Raw genomic sequence first — 27,757 nt, 5'->3', positions numbered from 1 at the left:
GAGAGCCTTTGCTTGTAAGATTTGCAAAAGCCCATCTCCGCAACTTACAACACGGTAGAAAAAAAAAGACAACAGAAAAGAAAACATGTTCTTTAGCAAAACTGCATGTGCATCTTTTTTTAGCTGATTTAAAGAGCCCCTCACCATGTTTGGGCATTGCAAAAAGAAGTGCAGTGGGCAGACAACAGGATGATTGTGTCTGCAAAGTATTACATTGATGTGCACTGAGAAAACAGCTGAAAATTAAGACAAGAAAACATTTGCCCTTATTGCAGAAGGAGCCCCTTTCTCCACCAGCAGAGATGATATCACAGGCTGTCACCTTTGCATCACATGTGTACTACATGCAGCACACAAATAACAAGAAGCAACACGAACTCATGGGTACCTGTGAAATACAGAGCACGTAAAGCTGCCTTGTAGATATGCTGTGCAGAAATAAAAAACAAACACACGCACATGCTGAAAGAAGAAAGGTCTAGTGGGAGGGGGCAGAAAAATGGAGGTAGTCATGCAAATGTCACATAAGCCCTTATCTCTGATATGGGAGAAGGCAGGGGAGGCATGTTGCCTGCAGGAACTGGTGGAAGTGATGGCAGAGAGCCTCCGCTGCAGGCACCTTTTCGCACCATTGACTTACAACATTTAATTTGCTTCTATCTCCGCTATTCCCTTTCAAGGAATCTTGTGGTGGAGTTGTCCTTGAGTGGCATCTAAGAAATTCTAGTTTATAACCAAAATTTATGACGAGACCTCGAATGTAAGCAAGTAACTGCTCACTCGCCTTCATTACCTTTTCCGTGGGTACTCTCCTTCTCACAGTACTTCTCTAGAAGACACGTGAACACCAAGTTAATACCGAACGTCATGGCGCTCTTTTCTTGCTTGCAAACACCATCTACTTCTGGTTACCATGACTCCATGCTTTCTGGCTACACATAGTTGCTGCCCCACACACAGGGCAAAACACAGTACATGACGTGAAATTAGTTTATTTTGAATGTCAGGCAAGCAAGATCACAATGAAGAGGCGTGCAATATCATGGAAAAGGAATGCTAGCATACAGATTGGAACCAATGTCCCTTGTAGATTAACCAATCGACAGCTTTTACCCTGGTGAGCATGCGATTGTTTTATGAATTTGTGGCTTCCACGGGGCACGTAGCGTTGCCATGTCTGTGAAAGATGACAGTCATGACATTCAGTATATAATGCACGTGTTTAATTTAAGATGTGTTCAAAATGTCAAGGGTGCTTTGGGGGCCCTTTAACAAAATTAAAGTCATACTGCTAAAGCCAGTAAAAAACTTTGTGCGTAAGAATCATCAATACGCCTTTTCTTTTTTAATCATAAAAGTCGTTTATGAACAGTAGGGAGAGCAAGGGCAGAAATTTACCATTTTAGTGAAGGCTGGAGAGCAAAAATTTTTCTCACGCCACCTGGCTTCCCCAGATGATTGGGAAAGAGGCGTACGTAACACTGCCATGTGTGTCTGAACTTAACGGTACCAATTCACAACTGCACGCACAAGATTTCTCTCTTTTCTCCGATTATGTAGTATTCTGGAATTACTTCATTTGAGAGGTTTGGAAGCTTTCAGCTTGCTTCTTGGAGCAAAAGCAACTGAAGGTGCTTTCTCGGAAAAGGGTGAAAACACTGCATGTACATTTTTGCCAATGCAAGTATGAATTTTTGTACATTGTCTCACCTTTTCCAATTCGAAGAGCTCATTGGTGTACAGCTGGACATCATCAATCTAAAAGAAATTTCAAAAGTAATCAATCAGTGAAAAATCCTCCGTGTACATATTGTCATGCAATTAATGCTTTATTGAAAGTCAGCACTGTGTCCTCTCCATTCCTAGTACGTCCCTTTTCTTTTATGCTTCCCCTATCATGAAGTCAAATCATTGCCTTTATTTGTGGTGGTTTTGTTCCTCCAGCTTATTGAAACGTATAGACAATAAAGATTAGCACAACGGCTTAACAACCAGAATTTTTGCATCAGCTGGCCACATACCAGATGAGCTTCACACGAATTGCTTTTTCTGCCTCTATTTTTTGTGTACATTTTAATGACACAGGTTTTAAGCCTTACTTTCGGTTCATACTTTCGGTTGCTGATACTTGTAAGCTATCAACTTCAGACTCATGGTGAGGATGAATCCAAAGTAAAATGGAATAAAGATGTGCAAGAGAGTCCGCACTAATAGATCAAACACCTAACTACTAGTATTTCAGCATTGATTAGATGCTCAGGATAGAATAGGCATAAAGGCTTGTCAACTACTCTTTTTGTTACGTTATATTGGCTTGAATACGTATAGCTGTTTCCAACTGTGGACCATTTTGTGCACAAAGATACCTGTCCACAGGATATTTTTGAAATACAACAAAGCTCAGTTGATCCATGGCCTAAACATGCAACATAACCAGTGGTAGTAAAACGAGCCAGCAAATGCAGGACTTTTATAAAAATTAAACATTACATGCTGAACCATAAACTGATTATGAGGCAACTATAGTGGAATACTCAGGATTAATTTTGACCACCTGGAGTTCTTTAATGTGCACCCAATGCACGGTACACAGGTGTTTTTGCATTCCGCCCCCATCAAAATGCAGCTGCCGTGGCCGGGATTTTATCCCCCGACCATGTGCTTTGCAGGGCAGCACCAAAGCTGCTAAACCACCCCCTTGAGTAAACGCAGGATGCAAGTTTGTACTTTGATCATGTAAATTTCATCAAGATGTACCTGTGGCAGATGATACAGCCCTAGTGTTAAAAATGAAGCCTTTTGAAGAGGTTCTTTCAGCACAAGATAGAAAATAATCACATAGCCATACTACATGCTCCCCTCTCAACAGATTTCCATGCCATTATTGCTTCCTCACTGTGGGCTCTGGCTCCTACTACACCCTTTCTGTTAAGTAATTGCTCACACCACTTGTTGGCTGTGGCTTCTCTAAGCTATTTTGTTTGTATTCTATATCAATGTTGGCACAATTGCAGTTAGAGAGCAAGAGAAGGAAAGAAAGAAGACACGACTCAAGCAGCATGCAGCAGTCTCTACGGAAGGTGCAGATTAGTGGTACTGAAACTATATTCCCATGAGTGCAAATGGAACACAAGTTCTTTATTCTCTTCACATTTTCTAAACTAAGGATGACTACTCATAGCTTATAAGTACATGGTCCAAGGGAGACAAAGTTTAGTGGTGCGATCACAGCAGCGAAATTGTGAATGAAACATTGAAAAGAGGAACGTAGGCCAATGAAGCTGCGTAGTGCTTTTAAGTTAGTCGGCTTCGGGAATTCGGATACGGCGCGAAGTTTAGCAGGATCAGGAAGAATGCCGTCGTTGGATACAACATGGCCTAAATAGTCAGTTTTCGAGCTGCAAATAGACACTTTTTTAAGTTAAGCTGGAGAAAAACTTGATGTAAACGGCGAAGATGGGCCGGAAAATAAGGGGAAAAGACAATGTCGTCGAGGTAGAGACAAGTATGCCACTTCAGGCCGCGCAGGATGCCGTCCATCATGTGTTCAAAGGTGGCGGGTGCGTTGCACAGACCGAACGGCATTACAGTGAATTCATACAAGTTGTCTGGTGTCACAAACTCGGTTTTAGAACAGTCAGCGTCAGCCATGGGCACCTGCCAGTAGCCAAAGCGAAGATCTAAGGAGGAAAAAAACTCCGCTCCTTGCAAACAGCCAAGGGAGCCATCGATACGTGGCAACGGGTATACATCCTTTCGGGTAATCTTGTTAAGCCTTCGATAATCAACGCAAAACCGTATGGTGCAGTCTTTTTTTTTTTAACTAGGACGACTGGTGATGCCCAGGGACTACGTACTAGAAGGCTGAATGACACCGCGTTTCAGCATATTGTTCACCTGGTCATTGATAACGTGTCTTTCGGTTGCCGATACTCGGTAGGGACGCTGCTGAATGGGTGCTTGGCTCCCAGTGTCGACAGTGTGAGAGACAGTCGTTGTGCGGCCGAGTGATGTTGCTTGGCAGTCAAAAGAAGAGAAGCCTTCAAGCAAGTGAAGAAGTTCATCGCGCTGGGTCCTCGTAAGGTCACTGGCAATAGCTGGCGTAAAAGAACGCGACAGTGACTGAGGAGGCGATGCCTCGAGAGCGGCAAGATAAGTGGAGTCGTCCGTCGTGTCAAATATTGAAGGCGAGGCCAGGGGCTCTGCTCTGCCAAGGCTTTCACAGCGGCGTAACGTAATTGGTTCTGCCGATGGGTTTTACACGCACATGAGAGAGGCGCCAGTTTTGAACTTGAGGACGGCGAATGGCAGTGGTAGTGAACGGCAGCGAACTAAGAGTTCAGACGCAGCGAAGAGTACTGCGCCGTCATCTATAGATTCACAAGAGATACTGACAAGAGCGGAAGACCAAGCAGGTAGAACGGTATCTTCAGAAACGGCGATTTTGCGACAAGGGTCCCTGTGGCAAGTGATAATATCGCCGAAAACTGAAACAGCTCGATTTTGGCGCGGGCGCAGTGAATGATCGCGTGATGTGTCGATAGAAAGTCCCAACCTAAAATGACGTGTGAACATGATGGCAACATGATGAATTCTATGATATAAAGGACCTCCTGAATGACGCCACGAGCGGTGCAGGCGCCGGATGGCTCGACGTGCTGCGCATTGGCAGTCCGAAGGGACAGTCCAGAAAGCGTCGTCGTCCTCACTTTTCCTATCTTGCGGCAAATACGGGCATCTATCGCTGAAGGTACAGCGCCGGTGTCGACAGGTGCTAGCGTCAATGTTCCTTCTATTGTGATAATAATAATAATAATAATAATAATAATAATAATAATAATAATAATAATAATAATAATAATAAGTTATACATGCCAAAGCCATAAATTAAATTTTTTTTTTTGTGAAAGAGAAGGCTTATTTGGTACCGTTTTTTAAAGAGGGTTAAGTCTTTGTTGTTCAAAATTCATCTGGTCAAATTGATCATAGATGGTATTACAAATTATAACTTTGTTGGTGGTGTTGCAATTTCATGTACATCAGTATTCCACGCTCACTTTTACGACACTCACCCCCCCCCCCCCTTTTTTTGCACAGCATTAAGAGGGCCAGCATTATGATTTTTGTGCTGTCTCTGGCATGTAATCAGCTTGGTGAAAAAATAGTTCAGATAAAGAAAGTGCACTTTACTGCTTTGCAGAAACATTTACTTACTGCACATTTTTAAGAATTGCATTTGCAGCTTTCAAAGATGCAGCACTGGATGTGTTTCAGAACTTCCAATCAACTACATGAAGGCAAAAGTCTTTGTATCAGGAAATAATTTAAATATAAGGCACTCCAGGGCCAGCCACAATGCTTTTGTGTTGCTGCTAACTTGTGGCCACAGTGCCAAAAACTGAAGAGATGGGCTCTGGCAAAATAAAGGCAGAAAGAGGATAATAAAGCACAGTTTGAAATAAGTACGGGATAGAGTGTATTGGTGGAGCGATATAGAGAAAAAACGCCAAAGTGGGCAAGAAAACGTACAAGACAATACACATAAGTGGAAAGGATTCAATGGCAGCTGTTCCCGGCCGTCACAATGGATGTTGCATGAGTTGTGGACACTTCACACTGTGCTCGACATACAGGCTATGTGTGCTACTGTCTACCATGTGCACTTTTGTACCCAATAAATGTGAAAAGGCAGGCTCTAATGTATAAAATGACCTCTCAGAGATATCATAAACCATATGAAAAAGAGGCAGATGGTCACTTCCTCATAAATTAGGACACCAAGTACAGATGTGTGGTCATAGTCAACCATATGCTCGCACGAGGAGCAAAGCACATTGACAAAGAATATTACACTGTGCTTGCTAGGTGTTGTCCAGACAGATACTGAAGGCAGCCTTACAATTGCAGTGGCATCCTTGGCAACTTCTTCATAAAACCACTTCATAACTGTTTTTTCTTTGTCTGACTGACACTTCTGTCTGCAAAAAAAAAGAAGGCAAGAACAGTCAGAGGAAACAACTTGAAACAATACCCTGGCATAAAGTGAAGTTTAGAATAAGCTACTTTAAAAGAAGAAAAAAGAAATTAAGTTTGCTACACAGCATAAATTTTTCCTGCATAGTTGATTACTGTAGTGTGTGCTGGTACCTGTTCCTTCACAAGTCATGAAGAAAATAGACCACAACAATATCAAGATTCTGATAATAAATTTAAACCTCTCTTTCTGCATCACTGCTTTCTTATTAACCTGTTGTAAATATAAGGCACACAAAAAGAACTAAAGGCTGCAGTTCCATCAACTGCGTGAAGCAATGACAGCAATAGCTAGCACATCACTACTACTCACAAAGCTAAAGACGACTCGAAATGCTAGAATGCATTCAGCAGTTCTTTCATGTAAGATAGCATGCAGTAACACACAGTGCTGCACCTCTCAGTGCAAAAAAGAATTATGGTCTTTTATGTGCGAAAACCACAATCTGATTATGAGGAACGCTGTAGTGGGGTACTCCAGAAATTTAGACCAGCTGGGGTTCTTTAACGTGCACCTAAATCTAAGTACATGAATGTTTTCGCATTCCGCCATCATCGAAATGTGGCCGCCATGGCCGGGATTTGATCCCGCGACCTCGTGCTTAGCAGCCCAACACCATAGCCAACAAGCAACCATGGCGGGTGCACATTTCAGTGCAGGATGCTGCCACACAACTGGAAGATACTCACCGTTCAAGCAAAGAAAGAGTTGCAGTTAGGTGCGATGCTGCTTTGTATAGAGTGAAGGAGCATGAAAAAAAAACAAGCAGCAGCGTGGGAACATATGCATGCATTTTGCAAGTGACAGGCAGATGCTTGATGTTGCAGAGCTGTGCAAAGAACAGAAACATGAATCAAAGTAGCAGGAAGCAGAAAAGAGTAGTAAAGCAGCAGAAGTACAATAAAAATGTGTCATCGGAAAATGCTGTAAAATTGTCGAGGGAAGGTGTGGTCTGAACAAGACTTGTAAAAGACTGAAGGGGACCTTACGGTCTTACAAGCATTGGAGGACAATAATACTTCTGGGAAAGTTTCAACAAGATTTGTACAATATTTGGAGAAAAGTACAAAAAAAGTCCATAGAGTGACATTGAGATTAGACTTTTTACTGTCTGCTGTCACAGAACTGAAATGAGCCGAACGGGCATTGAGAATCGCTGAAATCTTGATGTGAGATAGGGACGAGAATTGCGAAGTTCTTTTATGGCAATGTAGCTGCAGTGTTGAGTAACCAATACCATGATCATGTGCTCCACAATAGAATATAGTCGCTGAGCACACATGGCAGCTAACTAGCACAAAAAAAGAAAGATGACAGCACCATTACAAACACTTACAGGGACATTAAAGAGAAACACTCAATCAGTCTAGACTGATAAAATATTTCTTCAAAACTATTTTTGTTAATTTTGAGGGTGATATGTTGGTTATTAGAAGAGAAAATAAAGATCAAAGTTTAACTTTTATGAATTTTGCACCTGAACCCCTTCACTGGTAAGTTAGTGCGACTTTGTGGGTTTCAAAAGTACTTTTGCACTTCTGAGCAGTTATGGATCGATGAGAGTTTGTAAATCTTGCCAAGTCCTTGGCTTTTTTAGAATACTATGTAGTCCATCTTAACCAACAAATTGACTAGGTCTTAGCAGACGCCATCCAAATCCATGACATCACACGGAGCTTGTGCTGTAACATCAAGGTGGTATCACAACCAGTCTTCCATTTTTTTCGTCTTTTCTGGATTGCCAAAGTTCTCTCAGCAACAGCAGCCTTTTTGGTATTGTGGAAGAGTAATTTACTGATACAGCTAAAACAATTTTTCCCTTTAGTGCCCCTTGAAATATTGATAGGCCACATAAGTGAGAAAAGTGGCCACAAATTGAATACAGCCAAAGCAACTTACCTGTTCTCTTCAATTATTTCAAGTGCAAGTGTAAGATAGATGTCGTACATGTTCACATCAGCTTTTGAGCGCGTTCCATTAGGCTGGTCATATAGTTGAACTCGAACCCAAACCTCTGCAAGGACAACCACAGCACATTGGTGAGTGAGTGTTTCTTTCCCTTGTTCTACCCACTCAGTATGAAAGTGTGCCTTTACCACTATACAGTAAAAGCAATGCAGAATATGTGCACGTACAGCCCACAAGCACAACTGGCAGCTGTAAAATTTTGTAACCTTAAATTGCCCACTGTTCCCATGCTTTACAACGAAAACAAGGCATAGATGAAATAAACATTTAAAAAATACTTATCTGTTCTGAAATAATATAGTATTATTTATATTAATTTCGCCAACAAGTTAATACCAAGCTGGTTTGAGACAAGCATTGAAGTGAATGAATAATCCCTGTAGTAAGCACATTCTAGATTGAAACAAAACAACAGTCAGCTTAATACAGATGCCAGCCATAAATGTATCAAAATACAGTAGAATCTCATTATACAAACACAGCTGCCGCAAATTTAAGAATATGAATTTTTTAAGGAGTACCAACCAGATCAGATTAGGTATATGCCACATTTGGAATGAAGCAAATGCTTTATTGGGCTGTGGTGGATTATACACAGCCCAGCTGCCAGGTACGCACAAGGCACTGCCACCAGCGCTGGCACATAGCAAAATGTTGGACGTAGTTTCAAAGGAATCATGATCTTATTGCACAGTCTCTTTACAAGCATTACTAGGAAGTGCACTCAACTAAGCATGTTGGATGCCACACAATGATACGCTATGCAGTGATGCAAGTGCAGCCACCATTTCAAACAGGTTCAGCTAGTACGCATATTTAGGTTCATCTGGCGAGTCTCCACTGTTCAGTGGAGAATTAGACGATTGAAGATTGAGAATTTGAGACAGAAGCATTAGTGTATAACCTTGTCACCACAGGTGGTGATCTCGCTGCTTTTTCATTTGGGGAAGTTGAGGGCATTGTCGACAAAGTTGAAGCCCAAAAGGAACAATAGTGACAGTGCAAGTGGCTACAAGATTAACGAGCAGGTCCTACTGATGGCTGAAACACTTTATTCATCAGACAACTCATGGAACACTGAACTCTGGCAATCTGAGCGAGTGTGTATATTTTTATGTGCCATAATGATAAGGAGAGAAAGCCCCAATTGAGTATCAATTTTTGTTACTGAAAGTATTGACTAGAAATAAAAACAATGCATGCCCTTTACTTCACTGTTTACTTTTAATTTTTCATTAGATAATATAAATTTATGATGGTACAAATTTTTGGAGTCCTTTATAATTTGGATCACTTAGATTCTACTGTAAATGAAATAAGTTGAGAACGCAGCTTATAAAGAATGTGTGCAGAACCAGTTACACAAAGGCTTTATGCATGCTTCAGAAACATGCACAAGAAACATGTGGCTTCGGCTCCAACCTGTGGCAAGTTACTGTTTTGTCTACTTTCATTTTCTTTTATCTTATACCTTATACATTGCAATTCAACATAATTGATTTCCCCAATTCTTTCTGTGGCTACATCATCCATTTCTTCATATGGTTGTGAATAAAAAAAATTTAGCCTCTCAGATACCCTTATCCTTGTTCAATGCACAAGCAATACATGAAAATCATTCATACATTATTTTTTGTTACCACGGTAGCCACCACAAATGCTGGTTCCGTTTTTAAAAACCACCTCTGGTAAGTGGATAATGCTTGACAGCACCACCAGGGTGAAGGCTGTCAATTGATCCATATATGAGGGACATCAGTTCCACTCTATCTGCTAGCATGTCTTTGCCATACAATTGCACAACTGCTCTTTTTTGTCGTCTCATTAACAGTCATGTGCCATCAGCTAATTTTACCTCACATAGGATGTTCTGCACTGCACGGGCAGTGGCAACAGTATGTAGTCAAAGCATGCTGATAAGTGGAAGTTGATGGTATAGTCAAACAAAAAAAAGAATTCCAGTGTGACATTCGGTACTGACGTAGCACCTATGTGTTTTCTAGAGAAGTACCCGACAAGAAGAAAAGAGCACCTGGAGGAAGGTTAGTGAAGGTGAGAGAAACCACTCATTTGCCAGTACTTTCGGCACTGACGTAATATCCATGCGTCTTCTAGAAAAGTACGCAGCAAGAAGAGCACCCGGGGAAGGGTAGCTAAGCTGAGAGAGAAACCGCTCGCTCGCCAGTATGTTCATTACTGACGTAGTGTGTCCCCATGTCTTCTACAGAAGCACGCAGCAAGAAGAAAGCACCTCGGGGAGGGTAGCGAAGGTGAGAGAAACTGCTTGCTCACATTCCAACTCAGTGGTTTAGGGGCCATTTAATACACTTCAAACCACTGTGTAGTTCTAACTGCATGCTCTGTAAAACATTCATCTACACTGACGAACAGCACCATATGGTATTCATACAAATAGGCGCAGTAAAGTAATGCTCCATCACATTTGTTTCTAGACATTTTGCACTGCTTACCCTGAACATTTTAAAGGTACGAACTAGGCACTTCTTAAACTCCTTTTTTACCGCTAGCAATGTGCTCATTTCTGGTACTTGTAAGTTTTGAACATTTTATTTCGACATAGTAGTTGCAACGTATACTGGGATACATAAAATTTTAATCTGATCACTGGTGTTTTGAATTGATGTGTAGCAGTAATAATTGCTCAGACAATTTTGAGATTTATGTGAAACATTAAAGAAGCACCTCAAGGAACAAGAACGAAAGTAACTATTTGCTCTTCTAAGTATAAGCACTTAGTAAAAGAAATCTGAAACAAACAATGTGCACCTAGTGTCTAGTTTCCAATTTTTGCAAGTCAGATCATGCAGGAAAAGAAAAAAAGAAAGGCTTGTTGGCATCAATACTAGCCATAGTGATGTCCATGCTACGCAAGAAAGCAGTAGCTTTGCAAATATGAAAAAAGGCAAGCCTTTATTGTAATGGGAGCATTTGTTTTTTACTCATTGCAGCAAGCACCTTATTTGTATTTTTACTGCGTTCTTTAGGCTCACGAAGCAATAGTTTTCAGGTAAGCAATGCAGTTTCTGCAATGCTTTTGAGGGGGGGGGGGGGGTCACAGATAATTACAGCTGTAAAGAGACTAATGTGGCGACACCCAAGGTGTACCAGAGGGCATTGTGCACATCTGACGCAATGGAAAGGTCCATACGAGTTTTTCGCCTTGACTTTCCTTTCTGCCATGCTCCTGCCATGCATATACACACTCTGAACCACCCCCCAAGGTGGCGTGCAAGAATACAGCAGCCGCAGCAGCAGTGCAAAAGTCGAAGGAACAGGCACAGAAAGCTTTGTTTTAAAACATATGTAAGCACAGACTACTTTCAGAGCTACAACATTAATTTAGATTAAAAATAATTTAGTACAATATTTGAAAAAAAAGAAAAAGGACAATAGCAACCAGAGACAACCCTCGTGTTCTAGGAGCATATTAACAGGAGGCACTGTTCAAACTCATCTTGATGCGAGCATATGTTTACTGAAAACCTGGCTTGAGGGACACCAGGATTTTCACACATGAAGTTTACTCAAATGTTAGCACAATACATGTTGGATATATATAGTTATGTAGCAAATAAGGGTTTTTAGTTAAAATAGCAAGCACAATCAAAAGAATAAAAGTGTACAAACTGGCTTTTTTGCGCTTCTTCCTTTCAGCACGTTCTTGAAACTTGGCTATGGCTGAAGACTTTGGCAGGTCATGCTTGTCCATTCTGGGCTTCTTTCCTTGAGCACTTTCCTGAAGCTTGAGTATGACTGGCGACTCTGTTCCACACTGTGCATCCCTACTGCTCTTTGTCTGACCACTTTTCAGAAGCTTTAATTCGAGTACTTGATGCTCTCTTTCACTGCATGCATCCATTTTGCCTTTTCTTGTACGACCACTTTCCTGAAGCTTAGGTATGACTGGAGACCCTGCTTCACTCTGCATGTCCTAGAAGTTTAAAGAACCGAGAGAAAAAAGAAAAGCATGAAATGCTCAAAGCTTGTAGTGGGCATAACTACTTGAATAAAAGGTACACTTAATGTCCAGAGCTGTAATTGGATTTTCAAACAGGTACGATCTATTAGTATAGCATAGCATAGATACACTCTTTAAAATAATTGTGTATGTCCGTATTTATTTGCATTATAATACCTTTTTTTGTGTTTTTAATCATGAGTGGTACTTGTGCTTTTCTTGTTTTAAGTCTATCTTCCCTTGTTTTGTTCTGAATATTGTGCCATGTGTTTTTATATTTATTTTCATCTTTAGCACTAGCTGCATGAAAACACTAGGCAGTACGATAGGCCACTTGTGTGTACATTTTATTTCACTGTCATGCATTTTTGTTCCTTCGTGCTTCCATGTGATGCCATGTGACCAGGGGCTCCAGACCCAGTCGAGCTACTGACTAGGTTTTTGTCTGGGGTCTGTTCCAAACTTTGGGAGAATCAAATCTGATTCTCATTGTGCCTGCAGGATATAGCAGCAAAGAAAGGCCAACAGTCGAGAAACTCATGACTGGCAAGTTGTACAAAGATGTACAGAGCAGGAGCAACTGCTTCCTGCAGTTAAGAAAAATGTAAAGCAATAAAATTCTGAAGGTTTTCCACTGTTTCTTAGGCCAAGCAAGGCTGGCATATATGTTGTGATGACCTACTAAGTTAAGTGCATGAATAAATGTCTTAACTCTTTCATTACCATTAAAAATGTGTTCATTTTCGGTGCTTTTATGTTTGAATGTTTTGTTTCAGTACATGGTAGTCACAACGTATACCGTGATACATAACATGATAGCCTGATCACTGGTTTCCAGAATAGATGTTAAGCGGTAATAACTGCTCAGGCAGTTTGAGAATTCTTATGCGAAACATTAAAGAAGCACCTCAAGGGAAAAAAATTACTTATATTATGGGGTTTTACGTGCCAAAACCACGATTTGATTATGAGGCACACTGTGGTGGGGGACTCCAGAATAATTTGGATCACCAGGAGGTTCTTTAATGTGCACTTAAATCTAAGTACACGGGCGTTTTCGCATTTCGTAGTCATCTAAATGTGGCGACCGTTACCAGGATTCGATCCCACGACCTCATGCTTAGCAGCCCAACGCCATAACCACTAAGCAACCACGGCGGGTCCACCTCAAGGAACATGAATGAAAATAATAATTTGCGATTTTTAGTATAAATACTGAGATTAAACAAAATTCTAAAATATACAATACGCATCTGGCTCCTAGTTCCCAACTTTTGCAAGTCAGATCACAGACAAAAAAAAAATATGAAGATTCGTTTGCATCAATACTAGCAATAGTGATGCCCATGCTATGTAAGAAAGCAGTAGCTTTGCAAATGTGAAAACAGGCAAGTTGTTGTTGTAATGGGAGCATTTGTTTTTACTCATTGCAGCAGGCACCTGGTTTGCTTTTTACTGCAACCTATAGGCTCAAGAAGCAATAGTTTTCACGCCAGGAAATATGCAGAAACTTCCGCATACTTGATTATTGCATTAGATGAGCTTTTCTGTGCAAGCAAGATGCTCTAGTGTGCATTCAACTGGCACTGGAGCCTCCACAAGTTTTGTTCAGTTCCTGTGCAGTGCTGTATAGTAATGTGGAGTGTTGTACAATATTGTACAGTAATGAATAAGGGCACTTGCACAGGCAGCGTTAAAATGTACGAGATTATACAGCTAGTCAAGCTTCGGTTGAAGGTCAGTCTGAGGCTGACTGCATGTTCTTGTGCGAGTGAGAACCCCACATGACAAGCAGGAATACTCATAATAATTTGTACATGTGCTGTCGAAGCGCTGATGTATAAAAGCAGTCCGTGGTGGGGAAAATAACGTTGCACTTGATATTATATGTACACAATTATCAAAATAACATGCACTCATGATTATCTACTGTTGTTTGAGACATCATTAAAGCAGTTTAAAGGGGCTGACAACTGCCCAGAATGTGCTGCAGGACGATGGAAATGAAATGACCATGATTAATAGCGATAGAATCCAGCACACTGTTCACGATTTAAGTAGGAATTATAATTTTAAATTGGCAAAGAAAGTCAAAAACCAGTAAGTGGAGAGACATGGCGGTGAAATCTTGGTACTTCGGATGTATTCTACGAGATTACTGTACATAATTATTGCTTAAAATTGCAGTCAGTATATTATTAGACATGCTTGAATTATTCTATGCTTTGGGAATTAAGAATGCCCACGTTGCTACGGCAACATGCTGGACTCTGTCACGCGTAAAGGAGTCGTCTTATTTTCTATACAACTGCTTTTGTTTCAAATGGTTAAATACCTAAGCAGTTGGACAGAAAACCACGAAAACACGTAGGGATTATTGCAGAAATAATTTAACAATTCGGAAAACATGAACCGCAGGAACATCGACTCGATAAACAAACTCGTGCTTTGTTACAGCTATGGCCACACTTGCCGTCTACCTCCCACTTATATCAGCGTATAATCGCTATCGCGCTCACCTATCACCGTTTTCAGCATGCTTCCAGTGAACTACATCCTCACTGCAGATAGAAAAATTCTGATAAAATATGTTCCATGGCGTTTTCTGCATTAGCACTTTATGATTAGCCACTTTGAAGGGTAAGCTCTCCATTGCACTAAATAAAATGGGTACCATAAAAATCGGTTGTCAGTTCCTTTGACATCACATCAGAGAACTAGACAACTCGAGAGAAGCGTCGGTCTTCACTGCTGCTGTCATTTAACAATTGTGTTGCCAAGTCGGCCAAAGCGCAAATTTTGCGTCGTGTTATTGAGGAAGTGCTAGGAGCACTGGAGGCTAGTTTTGACGGTATCTCCAGTAATAGTTTTATTTTTCCAGGCTCCACAATCTGCCAAACATTCTGGTGTTAACAGCACAGAACATAGACGGAGACACGAGATGAGCACTCAAGGTGTCTTCTCGTCTCGTATCCGCATCTACATTCTGCACTGTTAACACCAGGATGGAAAACCAACAAGCCCATGCAGCTGTTCTTGCCAAAAATGTTCATGTGTGACAAATATTTAAATTTCAGTCGCCACTTAAGATGGTGCATGACGTGCTAGTAGAATTCCAACAGAAATTTTTAACAGTGCATAGAAAAACTGTAGATCAAATTGATCTATTACTATAGGTGCGGTAAGGAAAGAGTTAAAGGGCCCCAGAAATGGTTGGGACAAGTTTTGTAGATGCGTGGGGTACAGCTACAGTAAAACATTAGCACCACAATTTAAGTGAAGCGTCTCATTACGAGAGCTACGGACGATTACAAGTTACCCTCCTCCCTCGCCATGCTTTTTCTGCTTAACTCATTCCCTGAGTAATTGGGGCTAAGCTCCACCTTCACTGGCTCTGTGTCATGATGCGACATCGTGTCATCTACTTCCAATTGTCTTGGAGCCAATGCACAAAGCCTCTACAACCTCTCCGCTAGTCACCTGGATGTCGATACCCTGCGAGAGCTATCCAAGCAGCGTGCATTTAAAGCAATCTGTCGCAGTGCCAAGCACGTTCGGTATTCCTGTAAACACAGGCGAGCTGGATGTTTTGACAGATTGGCGGAAGCGTAAACGTGAGCGGCCTGCATGATGCAGCCACCTGGTGGCACAGAGCTCAACCAGCCAAACACAAAGCTAATATTGCTGTAATTAAGTGTAAAACATTTTAAACATTTAAACAGACCACATGTTCACAATTAGAATGCTGCTGAAACTGTACACCAGCAGAAAAGTAGAATACACTTGGTGACTGCTATATTAGCTCTGTGTTTGTCTGGTTGAGCTCTGTGCCACCAGGTGGCTGCACCTTGCAGGACTGATCATGTTTGTGCCTCTGCTCATCCAGTAAAATGCCCAGTCCGCTTGCATTTGCATTTACCCAAATACCGGACATGTTAAAACTCTGTTGTGGTAGTAATCCTCCGGCATGGTGACGGCCGCAAACGTGCGGATGCTGGTATCTATCATCTACTGACAGCCCGATGCGCTGCAGCCAATATCTAGAATTGTAGCTCACAACATAGCAAGGGGTTATCCATGGTGCTCATGAAAAGAAAGCTCGAGACTAATGTTGAATTCCAATGGCGGAGTCGGAGCAAGTTTTTCTGCTCGTTTCGGAGCAAGTTTGTTCCAATGGCAGAGTGAGGGCGGGAATAAGGCGTTCCAATGAGAGAGTCGGAGGGGATTCAGAGCGGGAGTCACTCCGTGGAGCAGAAAAAGCTGCTCCGCCAAAATCGGCGGAGTGGACCGGAACTCTGCGTGACGTATTTCCTTTACCACGTTTGTCTGCTAGGAGGCGCCACCGGTCACGACTCGCGAGGAAGCTAAAGCTGCTGCACGCTTGGCGAGATATCCATTCCGCACTTTTAAAAAAAACAACAGGTGAACGGCGCTGAAGAGACAAGTGACCGGTGCGGCAGTGCTGGGATCAAACAGCGGAAGGAAAGCACAACACGCAAGGAATCCTGGGTAACTCGGCGATAGAAGTTCCGCTTCCGCCTTGCTCCGGCGGCGCAGGTTGTGTTCCACTCGCGTACTTGGAGGCGTTGTTCTACGGCAGAGTCGAGTGCTCGCTCGCGGAGTTAGTCGGCTGCTCCGACTCCGCCATTGGAATTCAACATAACAGTGACCACTCAGCTTGCATCAACACGGAGAATGTTGGAACACAAGCAGACGTCACTTGCTGTGTGCCAGAAGTGCTTGAGTGTAGTGATAAACTGTTGTCTAGTATTCTTTCTCTGTTACATTGCTTTTTATAGAAACAAGTTCACCAACATCCCAACTATTACGAACACTTGTCCACCATAAAGTTGGAAAAATTATTGATGACTCAACCTCGGTAGCCAATCGTATAGCTCACTGAACTGGCATCAATTGGGCTAACTACATCAATTGTGAGGGGGCAGCTGAAAATTCAGGGGTGCGGCGCCACTGCAATCAGTAGCAATGAACATTTTTGAAACCTTATAATAAATTACACACTTTACATGGAGCACTTAAATGCGTCACATAATAATCAGGACCTACTTTAACGACTCAGTACATTTGTAAAAATTGTCAAAATCGTTTCAGGGCTTGTTTAAGAATGTGGCATCATCACAAATAACTAGGATTTCATAAAATGAAACAAGCAGTTAATTCTACATTTTTTTTGCCTATACAAGTGAATGGCTTGTAAAAAATAGCCATGTACCAAAAAGTATAAAGCATGGCACTGTTTTCATTAAACCAAGGCCGAAATTATTGTAGGTGTCCCAATTCGGGCAGTATAAAATGCACTTTATCATTAGTCTAAAGGCAATTATAAACTATACACTCAAGGCACCGCTGGCAGAACTTCATATGCACACAGTCTACGGCTGCATATAAGTAAGCATTCGTTAATTCAACTTTTCTATTAGTTCAGTCTTGACCGAAGGTCCCGGTAGATGCCCCCACATTTCTCTAAGACAAGGCTTTCATTCTTTCAATCCTGAAATTGGTCCTCGCCAGATAATTCAAACTTGACTGCTCAGTGTGCATGTGCCTGATCCCACTAATGACCTCTGATCCCAATCGTGACCAGAATGGCTGCAGTGTCTGCTTTGGCAGTGCTAAAGGACAGTGTATGTGGCAAACACTCACTGAAAATGTGCGTACTTGACCTGTCCTAAGCAGAGTGATCAATGCTAACTCTGGGCTCTGCAGTGGGGCTTGCTTTGCTTACTTAGAACCATGAAGCTCGGGAGGGTGAGGATGACTCATCTCCAAACTCCATAGTTTTGGAGTGCCTAAAGTGTTGCAGAGGCCATTCATATGGACCCAGCAGCAGCTCTGTTCATGCATTCAAATGCTTGTGAAGTTTCATTACAGGTAGTGAGTTATTTCTCATAGTGTGATGTTGCAATGGCAATACCGCAGCAGTATCAAAGACCTCAAGAAAAACTGGTACGGTTCCCAGCTCCTTCAATGGCTTATAGTACCAGCATGAGAAGATATAAGGGGATTCAGTGGCTGCTAGAAGCAATGAGGTGTAATTGAAAGCTGTGGCATTGCAATAAAGACAGAAGATATGGAAGAAAAAACACACAAGGTAAATCTCGGGGCTTGAAGATACGACCTCCTGCCACACACCCCAAAGCTGTCTTGCTCATCACGGATATCTCAACTATTTTTGGCAGAGGAACAGCACTCTGTGTTTCCAAGTCATCTCCTTCCCAGAAGCTGTCCAAGCACAATACTGCTCAGCTTTGGCGATTTGATGAGGACTGGGATAATCAGCATGCCATGGCCAATGGCCAGAAGATGACTCTTGAAGGGAATGTTTGATAGTTTGCTTACAAAATCTAGTATTTTGCTGTCGCAGTACATATCTCCACCCATCACTGTAGTTGGAGAGAGCTTTTACATGACACAAACAGAGCACGCAATAAAATTTCCACAAGGCAAAAAAAAAGGCCCCTTTTAAATGCCTGGAGAGTGCTCCTGCTCACCCAAGAGAATCTACTAAAAGTTTGGTAATAATTGAACATATTTACAGAATTAGTGCTACAAGCAACTTGCAACACAAGGCCTGTAGTATGACGCAACAGATGTATCATAGGACGACCTTTAGCACTGCCGCGCCATATATAAAAACAGGAAAACATTTATTGAAGACTTCAGAGATAATGGCAAGTAAACTACAATTAATGCTTTACTGATAAGGCAACTTTCAAGTACATAATATTTTTATGCAATATGCAGATTCATTAGTTTTTTTTGTCACTGCTTCAGGCATCCATTACTTAAAAGTAGGGGTGGGTGAATATTTGAAGTTTCGAATATGAATCGAATACTATACACTATTTGTATTCGTATTCAAGATGGAACTATTTGATATTTTTGGATATTCAAAGGTAACCACATATTTTACAACTGAATGTTAACATCTGGTTACTGTTCTCCATCTGCTGAACAAAGTGTCACAAATTATCAGAAGCGAGACAATGATCAACGTTTTCAATGCAACGCAGAAGAAAAATTAGCAGTGAGAGCTCTGTATTTGGTTTCATGGCGGAAACCTACATTTGTAATTCTTGCTTGTAGTCTGTCATTTAGTGTTTCGACAGTCGTTATGTAGCAGTTTTTTTCTTTTACACTACAACCTGCAAGGCTTTCCTTGCAATGGGCACTTTTACATGTGTTTATAGCACACAAGATCTTCAGCAGCATTTTTTTTTAAATTTCTGCAAAAAGTTTTTTTGCTGTGACCATTTATTTAGCCTTTTTGGTAAGCTAGTCATACAGCAGCCATTATTTTTTGGAAAGCTTGCTTGAAATGAGGCTCTAAAGTTTAGAGGCTTTATTATATCAAAATAAATATCCTACTTTAAATATATGCACCTGCATTTGCCTATTCAATATTCGAAACTTACTATTAGTATTCATTTCATTTTTGAAAAAGGTTAATATTTGCCCCCCTTTACTTAAAAAGGCAATACAGAGGGCTGGTGTGTTATAGTGGACAGCCTATATGTTGTGTGGTACGTGAAAATAATATAGTATGCGCATTATTCAGTGTTTATCTTCGTAACTTATTTTAAAGCTTGGTGAACAATTAACTGTAATATAGCTACCCGTAGATTACTTCAGGGATCGTGCCTTTGTGAGAATTAACCCCCAATAATTTATTTAAATAATAATAATAATAATAATAATAATAATTGTAACCGGGGAAATTGTTGGGAACGGCCAAGCAAAATGCCATAGTAACAGCTCAAGGAGCCCTGGCGTACTCGAAAGACCTTTTCACATAATCATGAGCACATGCTTTTTGAACTGTAATAGTTACATGCAGAAACCTTAATTTTCAACTTTAATAGTACAAAGTAACATCTCGCAGCACAAAAACATGCAGCTGAAGAGCCCAAGTTGCAGCTAAATTGTTTGCAAGAGCCTAGATGACAATATGTGCATATACAGAACAAAAGTCACTTACATTGCTGATGACACTGTGCTCCAAATGCCTACTTTGACCATCAAAGGAGACATGTAGTCGTGCAAGGCGTTTTTCACTGGCTTGCATATCTTCAGCGCAGTCTTGGCTTCGGTTATGCTTTGGCAAACACAACTGTTTTGCACTATCACAGTCTTGATGTCTAGAAATACAAACATCTTGCTGCTCTACCAAAATAACTTTGCCCGCCTTGCCAATAGATAATTCATTGTTTTTGTCAGCTCCTCCAGAAGCAATGTTATCTGGACGCGTTATATATTGCCTCTGTTTTGTTAATGAGTGCGAAGTAGCTCTGCTGTGCTGTTGATATTGAGCTGGTGTGCATGGGAAAATGGAACTCATATGCGGTGCATTTTTGGCAGCATGAATGATGTCTGAAGAGACAGGCTGTGCTTCCAACTTCAGTTCAGTTCTTTTAAGTATTCTTGGTAACAACACAGGGCCGAGCTCCATTGGAATACTAGGTTCTGCATTTGAAGTAACATGTCTCACAGGAACGATAGGTGTACTGTGAGATTTTGGCCTGAATGCTGCAAGATCTAGTGTGCGCTTTCTGGCTGCCACAACTAGCTGATTTCCAAATAAGTTGTGTTTCTGACTTTCCATTTCACAGGCACGTACAGATTTTTCTTCGTTTTGGATCTTAGCGACAGTTGTGAGTTGACCCTTTGACATGGATGCAACGTCTGACATATGCTTTTTAACTGATGCTACTTCTTGATTCTCAGGTGAGCTGCCTTTTGGAACTTCCACATGATGCATCTTGGAATGTCTGCTCTTTGATTCTTTTTCAGCAGACCTTTCTTCCTTCCCATGAAGATTTGCACTCTCATTTGTAGAAAATGTTCCATGTTGCCTCCAAAACGTTGATACAGCTACACCATTTGTGTCAGCTTGAAAGTCTAGTTTCTTTCTTGATCGCTCCTTTCCAAAAGAGCTTGACATTCCGTTTGCTGCTAGATTTTCACTCTTTGATGGTTGTTGCTCAGCAATTATATTTAGCAGTGGCCTCTTTACTAGCTGAGGTTCTCTTGTGCATTCACTTATAAGTGGGTGTGAGTCAACGCACAGATGCTTCAAGAGTCCAATGGACTTGCTAGGCTGAAAGTTCGGTAGCAGCTCAGATAAGGCCTTTCCAGATGATGGCAAGAGTCGCAATTTTGGTACAGAATGTGGAACTGGGTCTTCTTCTAGGTCACTCTCATATCCACTTCTCACCACTTCCAATGTGTGTTTATTAACAAGCTCCTCTCTGTCAGGTGATGTGGAGTATGATGGAGGGACTGTATCGAGTTCCAAACTTGGAGACTTGTCAAGCAAGTCCGGTTTTGACTGTGCCAAAAGGTTTGCATGAGGGTCATTAACAGGGTTTCCAGTAGGCACGGCTTCAGCACTTGAGACATTGCAGGAGGAGCCTTTGCCATCTTCAGTGCTATTAGGCTGTTTGAAGAAAACAAGGTTGATAATTAGATGTGAGAAAGATAGCATTTCACAGCAGACTGCAGAGCAACAAAGTTTCAGCTGTCTAATTTTAGGTGCAGGGTTTTTCTTAATACACAGTAAATGATTTTCCTAATTTAGCCTTTGCAGTTATACAGGTCTACAGGCCATAAGCTTGTGGTGTCTGCAAAGAAATTCTAGTATGAAAACTATGTACGCAATTTTTTGTGATGTTACAAACATCTGACAGCACAGCCTTCTGTTATTGTGCAGGCTTCCATCCCTGATGTGTCAGGTACCTACATAGGCTTGCAGACCAAGACAGCAAATTTGGATGTGCGGCAAAAAGTTTTGTCAAGGCATGGATATTTTTAGAGAAATTTTCTCAAGGGTATGACTAAAGGTACCAATATAAAGTAGGGATAGTTTGACATGTTGCCCGACGCTTGGACCTTGACACTTTAGAGCAGCTGCACAGACAGGTGACGTACCTTTAAAAACTCCACTTTCTAGCAGTCAAAACGAAGGCTGAATTGTGCTCTCCAGTTAGCTAAGTGGAAAGAACTGTGTGAATTTTTCAGTACAATATGTACTGTTCACAACAAAAGCTGCATCAGACAAAAATTGTTTAGTATTTCTGTGCACCTATTAACATCCAACAAATACAAGGAGACAGGGATAAGGATTGAGGACTTCATGATTTAAAGTTTGACAAATTAGCCTGGTGCTGTTTACATTTATGAACTCACGCTCAGCTGTGCAGTAAGCATCTGATAAAAGAACGGTTTAATAGCCAACATAATTTCATTTATATATGAAATTCCAATGCAACAAAGACAACAATACGATACTCTTTCAATGATCGGCACATGTAATACAATGTATAATAAACTTCGCATATTATAAACAGCAGTGTATAATAAAGCACCGCAATACCTTGCATCTTTCATACAGCCCTCAACAGTGGAACACATGGTGCATGCATGCTTGCAAAACCCACAAAGTAGAAAATTTATACTACTGCACACAGTGTGTCAAAAGACAAAGAAGGGTGGTGGCCAAACAGAAAGTAAAAGGGTGAAAAGACTGTGGTCTTGCAACGGGACAAATTATAGGCGAAGGTCATGAAGGGTAATGTACTGTCCCAATCACTGCAGTCAGAAACGTACATAGACAGCATTTCTGGCAACATGCGATTGAGCCCTGCAGGTCCTGCAACATGCAATTGAGTCAGTCTGTCTTTGGGTGATAGGCGGTGGAAAACTTGTGCTCGGCAGAACAGAAGCAAAGTACATAGGTCTTCAACTACTCTGGACAGGAAGGTGCGGCCGCGATCAGTGAGGAGCTGCCATTGTGGGCCATGATGGAAATCAAGAAAGGAAATATGACATCTAAGTTGCACAGCTTGAGTGCAAAGCTTGTATAACGGGTCGTGTAATCAGTCACAACAGCCACCCACTTATTGCCAGATTTCGACATCAGAGAAGGGCTGAGAAGATCGACACCAACGTGAAAGAATGGCTCTGGGGGAACATTGATGGGGTGAAGGCGTCCAGCGGGTAGCACAGCAGGTTTTTTTCGCTGCTGACAGAGTGCACAGGCTGCAACGTAGCGATGCAGAGAGTGGTACAAGCCTGGCCAGTAGAAGAGGTGCCGCACACACTCGTAAGTACGTGAAACACAGATGGCATGGTACAAAGAGTAAAAATTCTGGTCCTTCAGGGCGTAAGCTGCAACATTAGAGAACTTTGTTGCGGAGCACAAACATGCACAGTGTGGGCTCCGAATGTCCAGAATTGAGATGATCGATGAGAACACGTAAGCAGTCATCACGCTGTTGTTCAGTGCGGATGTCTAAAGATCAAAAATGGATAGGACGCAACAGTCGGTGTCATGTGCATCATATTCAGGGCGGTCTACAGGATGACGGGAGAGGCAGTCGGTGTCCTTGTGCAAACAGCCCGACTGGTTAAAACAGCAAATGAATATTCTTGGAGCCGCAATGCCCATCTACCTAATCGTCCAGTGGGTTCTCTAGGCGAGGCGAGCCAGCACAAGGCTTGGTGATCGGTAACCATGAAACGTGTGGCCGTACAAGAAGGGGCAGAATTTGGCAACTGCCCAAACTAACGCCAGGCACTCCCGTTTGGAAATTGAAGAATTCCTCTCGGTGGGTGACAGGAGGCGGCTGGCGCGTGCAATTACGCGCTCTGCGTTACGCTACCATTAAACAAGTACAGCCCCAATTCCATAGCCACTGGCATCTGTGTGAAGTTCAGTGGCGGCAGATGGATCATAATGAGCCAGCAACAGGGGAGCCGTGAACAAGTGTATGAGGGCGGAGAAGGCTTTGGTTTGATCACGCCAGACTGCCGGCTTCTGGCTCATCGAGTCTCAGGCCGCACAAAAGATCCAGTATGGCAGCCGACATCGGGACATTCAATTTCCTCTAGACTCCATTGTTGTTTCTCTTGGCTACGCAGTCCCTCCACGAATTTGTTATGTTGCAGAGGTCACATAGTACAAAGATGTGTTTACAATATTTACAAGAGAGAACGATGCATAAACAAGATGAGTGTCGAGACCGCTTCCACCTCCACACGTCGAATTGTCTTCTGACTGGTGCCACTCTTGGTTGCGCTGTAATATAATGAAGTCTAACTTGCAGCGAAAAACTTAGCTAATTTGCAAATTGAATTCATTCGAAGTCTTTATATTGTTACGGGGATGTTAGGAGTATATAAAGGCTGTATTTACAATATATATATATATATATATATATATATATATATATATATATATATATATATATATATATACAGGATGAGTCAGCGTAGACAAGATGGCTGACCACCAACAACACACAGCAGCCAGTGTCTCGCCATCTTCTTCCTCTGTCTTTCATCCTTCTGTAACAGGACCCCCGGGTGGTAAAGCACCGTCTCGACGCATGGTAGGCGAAGAATTTGCCTCTTTCATGGCGCGACGGTGCATGCGCCCTGCCCTAGCGGATGAGACGCTAAACGTTTTGGAAGGGTAGCGCGCGCGACCGCGCGCCAGGAAGTCCCCCGGAAAAAAAAAAAGAGCGCTCGGATGCACGCTGCTGCAAGCACTCGTGCCGCGTGCCGCATTGAAACTACTGGTGGCTCAACGTCGGTGCGGTGCTGAAAACGTGCGTAGCGTAAGACCGCAACTCCACTTTAAAAGAGAAAGTGGCCAGGGCATCATCCGAGTTGTCCGGACTGTACCGTGAGCCGGGTAGTTGCCGCCTTTCATGAATGGCTGGCTAATTTAACGAAAGAACCGTACGTTACACTTGGGCGACCCTTGAGTACATCACGTTGCTGACGTCTTTTTTGCAGCGTCGGTCCTCACTTGCTGATGGTGGCAGCGCGTTCCCGACTGCACGTACTCGTAGGGCACGGCAACACTGGGTCGATACAAGACCGACAAGATGCTCACTCCAATGATTGACCGACTGTTGTGCGTCACTGAAACCTTTTTATCATACCAGGTCGACAACGACGCAACCGACGAGCACGAGTTGTACTGCGGTAGGCTTTTATGTCGAAGGCACCGGCAAAATCAGCGTGCCAACCATTGTTCGACTGAACCCCGTGCGATCGGCCGTCGAATCGACAACACAATAGCGACAGCGTCTTCGCTTGTATATATAATTAGTCGTGCTCAAAATGAGTCATACACGCCTACCAAGTTGAAATGCACAAGCTTTAACCCTCTCAAGCCGTGCCCACGAAGTTTGAGCCAATGTCGATGCTGTTCAGCGAAGGTTAACTTGAGGCCGTCGAGTTCGTGCACTTGCTACCGGCGGACCTGAACTGAAATGTAAGCAGTTAGGTGGAACTAAACTGCTTTTATTGTTCAATTCTGGCCTTAGCGACTTGAAATCAGCTACACTTCACTTCGCACGGCGCGTACACAATAAACGGTAAGCGGCAACACGGCGCTGTGCCAACGTCTGTGCGTCACCGTACCTGTAGGCTGTCGGCCACATTCACTACGTATATGGGTGGGCCTGTACGTGTTGCTTTGCAGACACATTTCTCAATTTCAGAGATGCACTGTTTGCCTCTGCGTCAAGCGGCAAACAAGAGACGGTGTATTCGGTATACAGCAGCATAAACAACCGCCTCGCTCATTTATACCAACGCCGTGTGAGCGATGGCTTCCGCGCGTTTTCGTGAGAGAACAACATGGCTTACAAATGAGCACTTATGCGAGCACAGTTTTCTCTAATAATGCTCTATGTCACGCTAAAACTAAGTATGATGGAGTTAAAGAAAAGCGAGAATTAGTTAACAGCCCGTAATATATGTATCTGGATCACAGTTGCCGTTGTTTAAGTGGTTCGGCCTCTCATATTGACTCGTCTCAGTGTGTAACAACATGGCACATATGCGCAGATATGCATGTTTTGCTACATTTTGACACTATTTCATACCAGCGATGGACCTTTTCCCCAATATTTGACGATAACGAGCTGCGGCTGTAGATGTCGATGTAATCCGACGCAGAAAGCTGCGCTCGAAGACTTTTTGATTATGCGAAACGTCTAAATAATGTGTAAAAAGAATACAAAAAGTGATGTCCAAGTGCAGAAATCAGTGAAAAATTCCAAGGCAGCCGTGCCGCCAAACGGAACTCAGCCTGCCTTTATCAAAGCAAGGTTTGGATACGGGCTAGTTGGTATTCCACGGTATCAATCGTCACTTACAGCGCATACATAGACGAGGGACAAAAAGGACGACAAAGACAAGCGCTGACTTCCAACTGATTTTTATTTTCAGAAACAACCGTACATATCCTGAGACACCAAGACAAAAGCGCCACCTACAAAGCGTCAACATAAGTATGCATTCAAAATTCATGACCCAAGATGAACAAGAGCGCATGTGCGACCTCAAAAAAAACCAGTTCTTTGTTAATGCAATTGATGGCTTACTAACTGAGTCACAATTGGCAATTGCTGCTGCTTCAATGATAAGTCTGGTACATTCATTAGAATGCCTAGCTAAGATAGTGGTTTCTTCAAAAATTGGGACGCAGCCGCATTGTTGCGCAATGAACACCTAGAAAGCCTTCCCACCCTTTGCGTACTTTATTGCTGTGTTCTTGCAACCTAACGTTAAGACATCTGCCTGCCTGTCCTATACAAGACCTACCGCATTTCAGAGGTATCTTATACACAACACATTTCGAACAAACTGCATACTTTTTTCTATGATTAATGCTGCAAATACTACGTTTCTTTGCAGCAGGATTGGTTCTGACACAAAGCTGGGCAAGTTTTTTTGGAGCAGAGAAAACAATGTCAATACCTGCTCTTTGTCCTATTTTTTTTAAGTTCGTGGGATATTCTATGAATGTACGGGATAACAGCTGTTTTGTTTCTTCGTTCATCTTGGAGAACCTGCGTAATAAGTTTAGCACCAATCCTCACAGCTTTGAGCCTCAGGTACATGAACCAACGACATGGCCAAGAAATTTGAGCTCTTGGAACTCGAAGTAGCATTTTTCAGGCTTGATGGTGAGGCCGGCAGTATGGATCGCAGCGAGGACACTCTCGAGTCGTGCGAGATGTTCGTCAAACGTGCTCGAGAACACGACGACGTTGTCAAAGTATACAAGGCAGGTTTGCCATTTGAGTTCAGCAAGCACGGTACCCATCGTCCGCTGAAAGGTGGCAGGTGCGGAACAGAGACCGAAGGGAAGAACTTTGAACTCATAAAGCCCGTCAGGTGTCACAAACGCTGTTTTTTCACGATCCTGTTCATCAACTTCGATTTGCCAATACCCCGATTTAAGATCCAACGAAGAAAAAAACTTGGCATGTTGTAGACGATCCAATGCGCCGTCGAGGCGTGGCAATGGATAAACATCGCGCTTGGTGACACGGTTCAACTTTCTGTAATCTACACAGAAGTGTAGTGTGTTGTCTTTCTGACTAACACTACAGGGGAGGCTCACGGGCTGGTGGACGGCTGGATCACGTCGTCTTGGAGCATCTTTCACCTGATGCTTGATCGCTTCCCTTTCCACTGGAGACACTCTGTAAGGATGCTGACGAACAGGATGTGCGGACTAGTCCGTAATAATGCGGTGCTTTGCGATGTATGTGCGCTGCACTTTGGACGACGTTGAAAAACAGTCCGCAAATTCATTGACAAGACTCAGCAGACGGTGTTTCTGATGGTCTGGCAGAGCAGCGTTAACGTGAATCCGTTGTTTTTAGGCTGGGTAACTCAGATTGTTAAAATGATGCGATTTCCAAAGTGGCAATGTCAGTAACATCAGTGAT

At 42.4% G+C, this 27,757-nt stretch overlaps 1 protein-coding gene across 3 annotated transcripts in view; it reads right to left on the bottom strand.

The window, feature by feature from the left end:
* The window catches only part of LOC126548501 (uncharacterized), a 74,080-nt gene that overhangs the window by 28,057 nt on the left and 18,266 nt on the right, over window positions 1–27,757 (bottom strand). Inside the window, exons 3-7 of one of the 3 annotated variants that reach the window (XM_055063437.2) lie at window positions 19,981–21,438; window positions 11,651–11,954; window positions 7,934–8,048; window positions 5,852–5,978; window positions 1,711–1,758 (exon numbers count right to left, since the gene is read on the bottom strand). In XM_055063437.2, coding sequence (XP_054919412.1) covers window positions 1,711–1,758; window positions 5,852–5,978; window positions 7,934–8,048; window positions 11,651–11,954; window positions 19,981–21,438 — 2,052 coding nt within the window. Of the gene's footprint in view, window positions 1–1,710; window positions 1,759–5,851; window positions 5,979–6,723; window positions 6,864–7,933; window positions 8,049–11,650; window positions 11,955–19,980; window positions 21,439–27,757 lie in introns of those variants that run through there. The other 2 variants (XM_050196713.3, XM_050196716.3) reach the window with 2 other exon arrangements.

This window comes from Dermacentor andersoni, chromosome 1, assembly GCF_023375885.2.
Source record: "Dermacentor andersoni chromosome 1, qqDerAnde1_hic_scaffold, whole genome shotgun sequence".
Lineage (NCBI taxonomy): Eukaryota > Metazoa > Arthropoda > Arachnida > Ixodida > Ixodidae > Dermacentor > Dermacentor andersoni.
The sequence above is the reverse complement of the archived record's forward strand: the minus strand, read 5'-3'. Positions and strand labels throughout refer to the sequence as shown.